Source organism: Tenrec ecaudatus, chromosome 12 (assembly GCF_050624435.1).
Source record: "Tenrec ecaudatus isolate mTenEca1 chromosome 12, mTenEca1.hap1, whole genome shotgun sequence".
NCBI lineage: Eukaryota > Metazoa > Chordata > Mammalia > Afrosoricida > Tenrecidae > Tenrec > Tenrec ecaudatus.
In genome coordinates, this window is record NC_134541.1 from 135,077,611 (window position 1) to 135,090,874 (window position 13,264).

The 13,264-nt window shown below is 56.3% G+C and overlaps 1 protein-coding gene across 1 annotated transcript in view; it reads right to left on the minus strand.

Moving 5' to 3' along the window:
* Window positions 1-7,369: 7,369 nt before the first annotated feature.
* The window catches only part of CALN1 (calneuron 1), a 390,899-nt gene continuing 385,004 nt past the window's right edge, over window positions 7,370-13,264 (minus strand). The window contains exon 6 of the mRNA XM_075528543.1: window positions 7,370-7,497. Within this exon, the coding sequence (XP_075384658.1) occupies window positions 7,370-7,497 (128 nt within the window). The remainder of the gene's footprint in view (window positions 7,498-13,264) is intronic.

Below are 13,264 nucleotides of genomic sequence, written 5' to 3' on the forward strand. Positions count from 1 at the left end.
TGAGAGGTCAGTGGTTCAAACCCACAAGACCTGACAATCTGCCTCTGGAAGAAGAGGGAGAAGAAGAAGGAGGAGGAGGAGGAGGAGGAAGAGGAGGAGGAGGAAGGGAGGGAGGGAGGAGGAGGAGGAGGAGGAGAAGGAGAAGAAGAAAAGCAAGTACAGAGAAGCAGAGAGCTTTGTGGGGCAGCTGGACTCTGTCACATGGGGCCACTGTGAGTCCAGATGGACTGATGGTCGCCATGGGTCGGAACCAACTTCACAGCACCAGATGACAACATGAATCCATGTGAAATCCATGCCAGGTGATGGCACACCTTTCCCCTAGACCCACGCAGCTCAGGCAGCATTTAAAATTCAACCTCCTGAGATGTCTGAACTTGGCAAACAGACCCCCAAAGGGCTTAATCACCATGCTGCTGCCCGGCTGGAGGACAAGTGGGTTCTCGAGTCCCACCATATGCTCTGCAGTCAGCTTGGCTCCCTGCTGCTTCCCTTTCCTCACCTGAGACTCCTCTCCCCCCGATTCCCCCCCCCACACACACACACCCTTGCTTCTCAGAGGGCACATGCGGCACGTGGCTAGAGCAGCCGGGATGGACTGAACGACCCATCGGAAATCAAGCCACGGGTATGAACGAGCGGACACTCCCATCAAAAGGAAAAAAAAGAACTTTTATTATTATTTTTTCTATTGCATAAATAATGGTAAATTAGACTCTTTTTATACAGATTATATATGTACAGACAAGTTTGGTTAGAGAGAACGTCTGGTATAGATATGGCAGTCAACTCTCCTTTATACACGAATATCACCGGATGGGTTACGCTCGCATGCCCGGGGGTTTAGAGTTGTATGTACACTTGGTGGAACGGTTTCACTTTTGCTTGGTCAGCTGACTCTTGCATCGCGCTTAGTAAATAGCAGAAAATTCATCACCTAATATTGAGTGAAAGCCACGGGGTGTGAGTGAGGTATACGGGGGAGTCGGCGTTTCAGTCTGATGGAGGGCCTGTGCTGAGCTTCCGGGGGCCGCCAGTGTCCAACATCCTAATCTAAGTCTCCAGGTGGACACAGCTCTCTGCCAAGCACGCTGGGGACAAGGCTGCCTGTCACTCACATGTGTGCTGTCCTCTCAAGGAGAGTGATCCCTGGGGGTCCTGGTGACTGACCCCCACCTCCACCCAACAGCGTGCCAGCCTTGGGCTGGCATGACTTTCTGGTCTGCCCCACCCCACACCCCCAAGGGCATCCTCTTAGAGAAATGGCACTGCCTGGAGTTAGAATTGGGAGTGGGAAAGCAGACCCCACCTTGGAGTCCCTCAGGGACCCCTGGGGCCTGGATTCCAGGACAGGGAGGATGCAGATTTGTTTTGTTTCCTGGGAGTGAGACACTGGCAGGCCTGGTCTTTCCAGGGGAGGGTAGAAGGGCTTGCTCACCGCCCCTGGCACGACCGGACCTCCTGGGAAGCAGGGCAACACAAGGCCTGGGGAGAAGAGTTTGGGGTCTGGTCCTCCCTTCTGCGCCCCAGCCCTGGGGCTCCTGTCTATGTCCCCCACCACTCAGATTTCTGCATCTTTATTCCTGACAGCCACCAGGGGTGGGGGCTTTGCTCTGCCATATGCCCGATCACTACAGACCATCATCATAGATCTGAGACCCAGAGGTTATAGGCTGGCGGTCCCAACCCGACAACTGCTCCCCACAGATGAGAGAGGAGGCCGTAGTCCTCCCCCCAGAAGTGCCAGCCCTGGAAACCCTCTGGAACCTTCTACTCTGGCCTCCAGGGCTGCCATGGGTGAGCGTCAACTGGACAGCGACAGGTGTAGTGCAGGTTGTGTTGCAATTTTTTTTCCTTCATGACATCTACTGGAACGACTCTCGAGGGACCAGGAATAAATGGGGAGAGAGAGGGGAGGGAGTGACTGGGATTGTGCTCTTATTCCACAGCTTTGAGGTTGCTCTCCCAACCTCCCAGCGCGGCATCTGGGCGAAATCCACCTGCTTGCTCAAGGGCTCTGGAAAAGCCACGCCCACCATCTTCACCAGGGCTGGGACTAAGGTGGGGTCGCAGCAGGCGTTCTCCCTCTCAGTTGGTTTGGTGAGGTCCATGCTGTAAGCAGAGGCCCCACCTGCAAACCCAGCATGCTTTACGGAAAGCGAGTCATGTCATTTCATAGACAGCCAAGGGACACCCAGGACAGTCTTCTCATGACAGCCTTCTGAGAGGTGTGTCAGCCCCCCTATTCATTGCTGGGCTGGGAGGTCAGGGAGCCCCCCCATTTCAGTCCTCATTTCATCGGGCTGGCTTCAGACAGACGCTCACCACTCTGGGCAGGTGCCTCTGACCATCTGGTCTCTGAACTCCTGCTTCAGAGAGGAGGGGCTGGGGCCAGCTGGGGACACCACTGGGAATGACCTGGCATCCTCCCTCATGCCCATCCCCACTGACGGGGGCCGGCGGCTGCTCTCAGGCAGCCCTGCTCTCTAGTCTCCGTCCCACAGGTTTGAGCCGGGTTGCAAAGGTCTCTTGGATGTGGCAGCTGTCAGCAGCCTCGAAGGACAGCTCGCAGCTGCCTCTGAACCTTCTCCAGGATGTCACTCAGAACAGGCCGACGGGGAGTGCCCTGCAAGTTCCAAAGTAGGCCAGACACTCAGGGACAGCAGCAGAGAGTGGCCAGCGCCGGGAGCCTTTTGAGAACAGTTGCATGCCTGGAAGATGCTCTCCTAAGTTGCCTGCTTGCCCACCACCAAACATTCCAGCTCAGCCTCCTGCTCCCCCGGATCATCACTTCTAACCAGGGGAGGTGCCCACCCAACATGCCCAGCCACGTAGGAGAGGGGAAGGGCCATGCCTAGCTAATGGGGCCTGTTTAAAGGATAAGCTACCCAGGCTAGGGGCAGGGCAGGGGCCTTCGGAGTCCTGGGGTCTTTGCCACCTTAACTGCAAGCCTTTCCCTTTAGCCTTCCATGTTGGGAGTGGTATTCCCCCAAAGGGCCCCTCAAAACCCTATGGGAAAGGATCCCACCTCAGTAAGGAGTGGAAACTCTGGCTCTCTGAGGGACCACACGCCCTGGGTGACACGGGCACAGGGCTGCTATGTCCATGTGCCCTTTCTCCAGACCCACCATCTATGGACAAGGACTGAGCACCGCCCCCTGAGCAGCTTAACCAATGGAAGTGGAAGGGATGGAGGGTCGGGCAGGCCTGATGTCTCAATGGTCAGGGAGTCGGGTGGCCCCGACCCTCCTGTGTGGCCACCACTTGCCATACTTCAGATGGAAACCTCTTCGCTGTGGAACAAGGGTTCTTTCTCCGAGTTGGCTTTCCATGTTAGGGGTGCTGGTGTGAGAAGCTAGCTGGGACACAGTCTTAGGTGACAGGCTCTCAGGGCCCGGAGAACCATCACTGCGGGGGCCACCAAGAAAGTTCAGAGGTCATTTCAGGAGAGGCGATTCTCTGGTCTTCTTGGTCACTCAGCCCACTCAGCCCAGGTCGAGCACCCAACCTCAGTCCATCTGGTCGCATGATGGGCATCCCAGAAAGAGGGGCCGCTCTTCCAGGGGTGGGGAGGCAGACCTCCTTATAGCTCAGTGGGATGGGGTGAAGGACCCAGTCAGTCAGTGCAGTCGAATGGTGGCCACTGTGGTTTGTCCAGGGGGGAGGTGACCCCTGTGGTTGGTCGGAGACCTCCTGATGGATGAGTGGTACTCAGAGGTTGTGGCAGGGTGGAGAACAAGGGACCGGGGACAACAGGCTTGATGATATGCGGGCACCCCTGGCCAGGTCAGCCCAGCCCACCTCCTGCCAGGGGGCCTGCTAGCCTCCGGTGAAGAGCGAGGTGCAAAACTCTCTTGGCTTTAGGGCTTGAGTCTGAACTTCTGCCAAGCAGAAGGCATCAGAGAGGGGATGGGGGCAGGGGCGGGGGTAGGGCTAAGAGATGGTGCATTTGTCTCCCCTATCCCTCAGGTTCTTAGATATATTGCTTTGCGATTCCGTGAATGGGAGAGAGGAGAAGGTCCCTGGCATCCCGATAAGCTTCCAGACTCTCACTGGGGTGGGTCCAAGGATCCCACTGTTGACTAGCCCTTGGGCAGGTCCAAGAGCGGCTGCTGGGCGGGTCCTGGAGAACTGAAGGAAGCACAGGAATCCAGAGATCATGAGCAACACTCGTGAGTCCTTATCTTGGTCTCAGAGAAAATCCCCCAAGAGTTTCTGAGACCACTGGGGTTGCCTAAGCAACCCTGCATACATACACGTCCAACTTGAAGAACCCGGCTGTTTACCCCCACATTTCTGGGTTCCCGGGAAACTTCTGGATCGGCAAATGGAAGCTTTCAAAGAGGGGAGGGAGAGGCTTCTTATCTGGGGCCTTCCAGGTAGTCCTGCTCCTTTTGTAGCCCTGGGGGTGGCAATCGTGGGGGGTGGGGTCCTGCCAGCCCCTGTTCTCCTGAGTAACTGGAACCCAGAGCTCAGACAGGAACGGAAGAGGAAGCAAAACTGATGGTCTTCTCCGAGGGCAGCTCCGCCTGCCGACAGGATGTGGAAGCAGAGGCTTGGCGCGCAACCAGAGTTCTTGGAGAAAGCATCCTTGGTGGACTCGGGTGGAAGGCAAGGGTTGCCATGGAAACAGCCTTTTTTTTTAAACACAGCTTGGTCACGTGGGGCCCACGCACAGTCTGGAAGCCATCGTACCACATCGTTCTGATGCTGGGTCCTGTTTGGGGTTCTGCCTGCCTCCGTCTGGAGGAAGAAGGGAGATAGATTGCTTCTTGCGTGGGGGGAAGGGGTGGGGGTTTTCAAGGGTCTGGGTCAGCTGCTTAGCTCCCCACCATCACAGGTCACTTGGGGACACCTGTTTTTGCAGCCAGAACGAGCCTTTGTGGCTGGCAGCCAAGGACCACAGGTTGATAAGCTGGAGGGCAGGGTCGGGGCAGGCTGTCATTCCTCCCTCTCAGTTCCTGCAGAAGGACGCTGCCACCACCACAGGTCTGCTGGAGCACCTGGGATGTGGGGACCGGGCCTCCTGTGGTGAGGGCACTCATGGGCATGGTGCCCTCAGAGCATTTGTGGGTACAGGACTGGGAACCCGCAATGGATCCGGAGTACCTGGGAAATCAACATCCTAGGCAACATCTTAGATAGACACATGGGGACAGATCATGGGGAGAAATACTTGGCTCCTCAGGTGTAGGGAGCTCCTCAAACACTGTCCCCTGGTTAGCTTCCAGGCCATCGAACAGGATCCTGTGGCCCATTCCTTGCCCATTTAGCCACACCACAGGGATGTTGGGCTTCTGGGCATGGTGGGCTTGTTTCTAGGACACAGAGGGTGGGGTGGTGGGGGACACTTTCTGGGGAACCAGCTCTGAGTGCTCCTCTAGAACTTCTAAATATCTCTCAGTGAATTCTAACCCTCACACCCCCAGGGCCCCCTCTTCAGTGGGGACAGCAGCACTTGCAAACCGACTGACTTAGAGAAGGCCTCATGATCTTCCCCGGATGCCAGCCTTACCGTTGCCATAGCAACCACTCTCCAAGTGGCAGGGATCCTTGCAATGTCCCTGGATCTCTACAGTCTTGGGTAGGGGCCTGCACCTGGACCCCAGGTGACTGAGGTCTGTGGCTCAGGGGTCAGCTTACATAGAGAAGATAAGGAATTAGGTGCCAGGGGGTTAGGAGTATTCTGTTTGGATTCTGATCCTAAGGGGGCATGGTGAGGAAGGAGCAGGAGAGGCAGGGTTGCCATCTGCCAACAGTGGGGAGGGGGGGCATTGGAGGGGTAAATAAGCTGGGGGTCCAATATCAAAGGGCTCCTGGCATTTTTCCCAAGGGGTTCCCAAACCCCTGCACCCCTGGGACCTTTGCTGGGTCCTGCTCTGAACTATGGCTCGAACTAGGGTTGACTTGTGCTCATGGTGAATGTTCCCCATGGTGGGGAACTCTTCCGGCCTCCCCCAGGAGGCATGGTTTGGGGACTGCTCACAGAGGGGAAGCGGAAGGAGGCTCTGGAAGGGAGCTCTGAGTGCTCCCAATCTAAGAAGGCAGCAGGGAGAAAGCAGAGGGCGGTGGTGGGCGTCGGGAACAAAGAGGGAGGCTTCCAAAGCCTCTGTGCTGGGACGCAGGGGTCAAGCTTGCAGCGGCAGAACACATTCAAGAGAAACAGAGGCAAGACAAGTCCACAGACCTGAGCTTGGCACGACACACAGGGGACTGTGACTTGGGGGAACATGACAGGTGGCTGAGGCAGAGCCTGCACACATGCCCCAAGAGGGAGTGAGCGGAGGCAGCCAACCTTCATGGCGGTGAGAGGAGCAACAGTGCGGAGGGGGGCGGACCCTGGGGGCCACTTCTGGTCCCCACCGGAAGTAAGCTGAAGGCGGGAGTCGGATTCCCTCCAGACCCTTTTTTTTAACTCTCCCTTTGTGACCTTGAGCTGGTGGCGGGTTCTGAAGTCTGGGCAATGGTGAGGCTCCATCTTAGGTTGGGGCGGTCCTTCTCTTGGCGAAGGGAGAAGACGAGTCCGATGTCACCGCGGAGATGGGGGGCAAGGTTCTGTAGGCGGGGAGGCGAGTTCCTATCCGAGGTTCACACCCACCTCCTGCCTTGGTCCTTGGAGACACTGGGGTGGGAGTTGGGGGACCAGCTTAAGTCAGGGCAGGCAGTGGGGGTGGGGGGAGTTGGCGTGGACAATGTCACAGGGAAGAGGCCTGTCCCTTGATGGCAGCGCAGGTGGCGAAGCTAAGAGGAAGGCTTGGCCGATTCCGAAATGCTGGTGCGAGGTGGGCTCTGGGAACACAAAGCCAGGGGCCAACGGAGGCCAAGAGCCCCCACCTCTGCCGCAGGGCTCCCGGCGAAAGAAAGGCAGTAAGAACGGAAGCAATTGGGGGAGGGGGGCTGCACCCCACGCCATGGCTTTCCCCTGGTGCTGGGAGTGGGAGGGTGGGGGAGAGGGAAGCCAGGGGGTCCCCGAAGTCAGGCTCTGTAGGTGGCGCTTGATGCCAAGGGGGCAGGGGGAGGGTCACTCCTGCTCAGCCCAGCGCTGTGTTAATGGGTTGAGGGGTGTCCACACGTGTCTGCGAGCCAGTGGCCCCCGGAATGCCGCGAGGACAGCCAGGGTCCCTTCTCAGGGGTGCTAGCCGGAGTGGGAAGCAAGAGTTGGGGCCCCTGGGAATTTATTGCGTTAGGAGAGGAAACCGTTAAAGCTCGAAGACAGCCCTTTGGTGTCCCTGCCAAGGAGTTGTCGCGGATTTGCAAGGCCAGTCGCACTGCAGCACCCCCCCAGGGGTCCGTCCCGGAGCTGCCCCTGGTCAGTCAGGCCATGCGCATGCGCGGTGAGCTGGGACGCAGCGTCGGGGGGCGGGGACCACTACTCCATGCCGCTCCGCAGGATCTGGTTGGCCGCGATCAACATGACACTGATGATGAAGGCCATGGCGAAGGCGCAGATGAGGCTCTTCCGCACGCACGTCTGCCGGTTCTGCTTCTGCGAGTGCACTGGGAGGGAGGGGCACGAGACAAAGATGCCGTGAGACCGCGTGGTGGCCCCAGTCGTGCCTCGCGCCACCCCCTCCTGCCCTGCGGGCACCCGCGGGTTTTGCATTGCCTGATTTTTCAAAAGCTGACCACCAGGCCTTTCTTCCTGAACCTTGTCAGCCTGGAAAACAGACACAAGCAGAACTCGCTGCCAACAAGTCAGGCCATCACCCTATAGGATAAGGTGGAACTGCCCTTTGTGGGTTTCGAAGACCTTGGAAGTAGAAACTCCGGCCTATCGCCAGGGGAACAGCTGGCTGATGGTTGTGAATTGCTGGCATTGTTGGTAGTAGCCTGGCGACTAGCCACTGGGTCACCATGGTCCCTCTCTCAGCCTAGAGGGCCCAGTGAAACCTTTTTGGCATCTCAGCCACACACTAGCCTGTGTTGGCTGATGCTTTAAGAGTCAGGTGCTAAGAAATTCAGGGACACGTTAGAAGCATCCTTTCAGGGGTCTCCACGTCTGTAAAGCGTGAGAGTCTCAGAAAGCCATCGGAGCAGTTCTACCCTGTCCTATAGAGTCGCCATCAACTCGATGGTGGTCAGTTTCCCATTTGGAAAGGGGTCCCCCCCTTCCTGGGCGTCATGTTCTACTTTTTCAATTATCCATCAGCCCGGGGAAGCCAGGTCAGTTCAGCATTGGGCTTCCACGGTAAAACTGGCTGTTTGAACGCACGCCCAGCAGCTCAGCCGAGACAGCCAGCCTCAAAAGCCCCTCTGGCCACACAGGGCCTCTCAGAGCTGAAATGCACCTGGCAGCTCAAACCAGCAGCAGCCACACCAGACTCACTGCCAAGGAGTCGGTTCTGACTCACAGCAACCCAGTGGAACCGCCCCTGTGGGTTTCTGAAACTGCAACTCTTTATGGGAGTAGAAAGGCCCGTCTTTCTCCCCAGGATCGGCTGGTGGCTTGGAACTGTTGACTTTTCAGTTAGCATCCCCCCGTGTAACCTCTGTGTCACCGAGGCTCCTCCGACCACAGCTAGGGAGGAGAGAGAGTGAAATGTCTGTGTACTCCGTTGGGTCACACTGCCTGCTTGTGGAGACCCCTCTGGGTGAGTGCTCAAGCCACTGACCTTTCAGCTAGCCATTTTTGAGGTCACGGCAGGAGCCTTGCATTTGGAAATCCTAGAACCAGTACCATCTCAGATAGTTCTTCCCCTGGGTGTGCACTGAGTCCCCCAAGGGCCTGGAGACACCCTGGGAAGGGCAGGAAGCTGGCGGCATCCCTAGAGATGAATAAGAGCTTCCCAAGTGGTGGGGGCTAAAGGCTTTCCCAGGGCTTTCTAGAAAGGGCCCAAAGAGCTCGTCCCCTCCCTAGTACTACGGGTCCTGATGCCCTTGTCCTGTTCATTCTTGTCCTCTGACTGCTTTGGGGATCCTGGACTACTGCTTCCCATGGGTGACCAAACATATCTGAGGGTTCGGTGCCCTTCCTGGCGATTATGCTTGGCTCTCCGGTATTACACCTGCTCACCTGGAGGAAGAATGCCCCCTGGCATGGAGATGAGTTTTCTGAGAGTGAGGGCATTTGAAAGGATGCCAGCCCTCAGGAAGGACAAGGAGGACAGAGGCTCACGTGCCGCATGACGGGGCTTTCTGAGGACCAGCTAATCTATGCAGAAAAGGCTTCTGGGAGCAGTCATGGACCTGTCTGCCTCCTCCCCTCCCCTCGGAGCTGGCAGGGGCTTATGGGAAGCACCAATCCTGTCATTGGCCTGAGGGGGAACCTTTTAGCTGGAGCCCCGCTCTGTGAAGGGCACAGAGAAGCAAGGTCCCAGGTAACGGGATTAGACCTGCCAGTATTGTGGCCACAACTTTGATCTCAAATCCTCCAGGCCCTGGAGGCCGAGATAAGGAGCCACTGGAACTGCCACAGAGCCAGCAGCTTGTCCTCTAGGGCTCGCAAGTCTGAGTCCAGGTCCCTGGAGGGAGCGGGGGGCAGGTTTGAAACCGGCTACTAACTAAAGGCTGGCCCTGTGGACTGACCTGACAATACCGAGGAAGAAAAGCCGGGCTGGTGGCCTCTGTAAGGATGATCCTTAAGAAAGCCCTGCAGAGGGGTCCTCGCCTGCAAGGCTTGGGTCTCAGACAACTCCTATGTCTTGCTTGGAGGGTCCTTGGTCCTGCAGCCCCTCCCAGTCTAGCCACGGAAGTCCTCTTTTGGATTCTGCACCTTTTCCCCCTGGAATCGGGCCATCCCCCAACCTCTGGGCTTGGTCAGAGCCCATGAGTCCTCTGGGTGTAAGGAGAGTCCCTTGTGGGGAGGGAGCTGGGTCTTGAGAGAGGGAACCATTCTCCTCCTGCGATGCTGGAGCTGCATCTGGATCTCTCTCTCTCTCTCTCTCTCTCTCTCTCTCTCTCTCTCTCTCTCTCTCTCTCTCTCTCACACACACACACACACACACACACACACACACACACACCTGCCCTCGGTGGAGAGAAAGCCTGGCTGGGAGTGGGCCAGCCATAGAGTGGGGGTGGGCTGTTGGGGAGAGGAAGAGGAAAAGAGGGAGAGGCGGATAAATGATGTGCTCTGAGGGGTCTGGTTCCAGGTCCCCCAAGTCTGTCCCTCTGACTGTCCTGTCACTGAAGACTGTGCTCTGTAGCTCCAGGTGGCTGGGTTGCAAGGCACCTCTGCAGCACATGAACTGTGGACCTAAAGGTGGATGGTTCAGACATCCCAGCCGCTCCACGGGACAGAGATGTGGCAATTCACTCCATCGGGAGGACAGCCTTGAAACCCGACAGGGCACTTCCACTCTGTCTGACCCAGTTGCTGTGAGTCAGAATCGACCCGGCAGCAGCGGATTTGGCGTGAGTGAGTTGGGTCACTTCTTGCCCCCTGAAGAGTTCACCTGAGATTAGAGAGGCCCAGTTTGGACCCGGCTGCTCCTTTGTCCTTCCAAGACGTGGCATTCCAGTGACACACATGAGCAATGTGTCCATGTATAAGCAACAAGGTGGAAATAACTGGACCGGGCTCCCTGCTGGTTTGTTTCCCTTTGCTCTCTAATGAGTTCGGCATGGTACTGGGTAATTCCTCATGCACCCCATTCGGTCCTGAGCAACACATAACGGACTTCATTGGAAGTTCCCACTCCACAGATGAAGACAGTGAGGCTCCCAGGAGTCAGGGGGGCTTCTCTGTGTCTTCTTTGCATGACTGCTGTTGTTGGCTGCCCATTGAGTGGGGCCCAGCTCACAGCGACCCTGTGGGCAACAGATCCAAACCCTGCCCGGCCTGCCTTGTGCTGACCAGAGAAACAAATCTGGTGACACTCATGATGCATAAGAAAGTTTCATATCAAGGAGTAATGGTATATTAAGAAAACCTTCTAGCCCAGTCCAGATCAAGTCCATAAGTCTGATACTAGCCCATAAGTCCAATACTCGTCCAAGAATCCTCCTTGAGACTCATGCAGCCACATGTAGTGATGCAGAATGCAGGAAGGTCACAGGCTGGTGGGTGCAAAGTCTTGTGGATCCAGGGGCAGTGGAAGCATCTCAGCACTGTGGGTCTCCACGTGGCTCCACAGAGAGAGCGCTTGCAGGTTTCCTCAAGTCTCCGTGTTGCTTGTCAACAGGAAGAAAAAGACAGAGAGGAAGTTCCCAGAATCCTCATGAGAAGGCCACACCCACAAGGAAGCATCATTGGGCTGTGACCTGATTGACAGGCCAGGCTCCACCCCTACACTTATGTATCAAGTTGACATGAAATTATATAACTACCACCCACACCATTCTCTCAATCATTGCCACACCGGAGCCAATGGGTGCCACCACTATGCCAACCCATCTCGTCAAGGGTCTTCCTCTTTCTCACTGCCCTTCTGCTTCACCAAGCAGGATGTCCTTCTCCAGGGACACCGGGACTCTCATCCATCCTGCGGAGGTCTGAGTGGTGTGCCCAGCAGCCAGCTTTCTCTCGCTCAGCTGGGACTCGGCGCTCCTCCCCTCTCTGTGCATGTTGTCAGGATGTGTGGAAACAGCTGACAGCTGCTATTTCATTTGGGACAACATCGCGGGATGTGTCGTAAAAAGGGCTCACACACAGATGTGCTGCACGCCTTCCCACGTCCAAATACAAGATGGTCTCATTGGCGATGAAACGGAAAATGAGTGAGGGTGATGGCCGCCACTGTACACGGGGCTCGGAAACACCTACGCCCAGGTGGATGGGTGCATGACTGATGCGGGGTAGCAGGATGGGGCCCATGAAGAGCCCGGGGATCAAACCCAGACACCCCCCTCGCTGCCTGCATGTGACTGCGATGCCCACCTACCACAAAGGTAGGCCGGGCAGCTGTGTGTGTGCGTGCACGCACTGATCTAGCACCTTCTCTTTGACTCACTTCCGACGTCCCTTTACCGAGCCTCAGTTCACGCATCTGTGACTTGGGTACCACAGAATTTACCCTCTCCAGGCTGTGCCAAGGATTCAACCCAACATGTGAGCAAGTGTAAAAACCATTTTGCACAGGGCGAGCCTTCCAGAAAGTTCCCCTATGTGCCCATCATCCTAGGCTGGACCAATAGGGATGAAGCTATGACAGTATTATAAGCACATGCTGTGACCGATGGATCCAGTAGTACAATTGGCCATCAACAGACCCAGAGGATGGGCTATGAAAACTTCTCAGGTGAAACAGAACAGCAGGAGGGAATACTTGCTGGGCTTGAGGGCTCAGGACGGTGGCCTAATGACATCAAAGTTTGTGAGTGTGGGGGACCAAAACACCCTGGTATTGAAATAGTTCCTCTTTGGGCTGATAGCCACAAGGTTAACAGTTCTAAACTACCCACTTATTCACAGGAGCAAGAGGACTACTTCTACTCTTACAAAGAGTCACCATCTCAGAAACCCATGGGGGCAGTTCTAACCTGTCCTATAGGGTTGGAACTGACCCAGTGACACTGAGAGTGACTGTGGGACCACAGGTCTCTTCTTGTCCTGAGCCAAGAAGGGGGGGGGGAATCCAATGGAAGCCAGTAGTGCAGAGGACTGAGGGACCAGAGGGACCCACCCAGTGGGCCTGGCTAAGATCAGGAGAACTAGATGGTGCCTGGCTACCTTACTGCTGCTGAGCCTCCACACAGAGGGTCCCGTGTGGAGTGGGAGAAAATGTGGACTCAAACTCAAAAGAACACCAGGCTCATTGGTTGGACGGAGGCTGGTGGAGCCTGAGAAAACAGTCTGTTGTCACCTGTAACCCTTTAAAGCCATCCTGGGGCTCAGCTTGCAGCTCCACAACAGAGAGGTCTATGAGGTCAAAGGCAACAGCACTCATTTGTCACCAGAATAATGAATACAGGCCAGGGGGCAGGCTGGCAGCTGCTGCCACCACAGGACGATTAAATTCCTTTTATGTCAGCAGCTGGGGCCAAATAACCAAAGGACATGTCTGTGAGTGTCACTTATCACCAAGTAAGATGTCCTGTGATCATAAGAGGATGACCTGAAGCAAGCAGATCCTCCTGAAACACCGCTGTTTAGCACGGGTGGGACCTGACTGATGATAGGCTCATTCCTGGCAAGTGCATCAGTTGGGAAGGATGTGGCCCCCTTATCCCACCCCCCCGGCCCCCAATCATCGAAGCACAGATGTGGACCACAACGACCTATGCACACCATGCATCAGAACTCTCAAGAAGGGGCTGGGAGGACCTGGAGGTCCTACTTTGAAAAGAGTAAGAATCCTATGCCGCTGTGTTTCAGGTGAAAGTT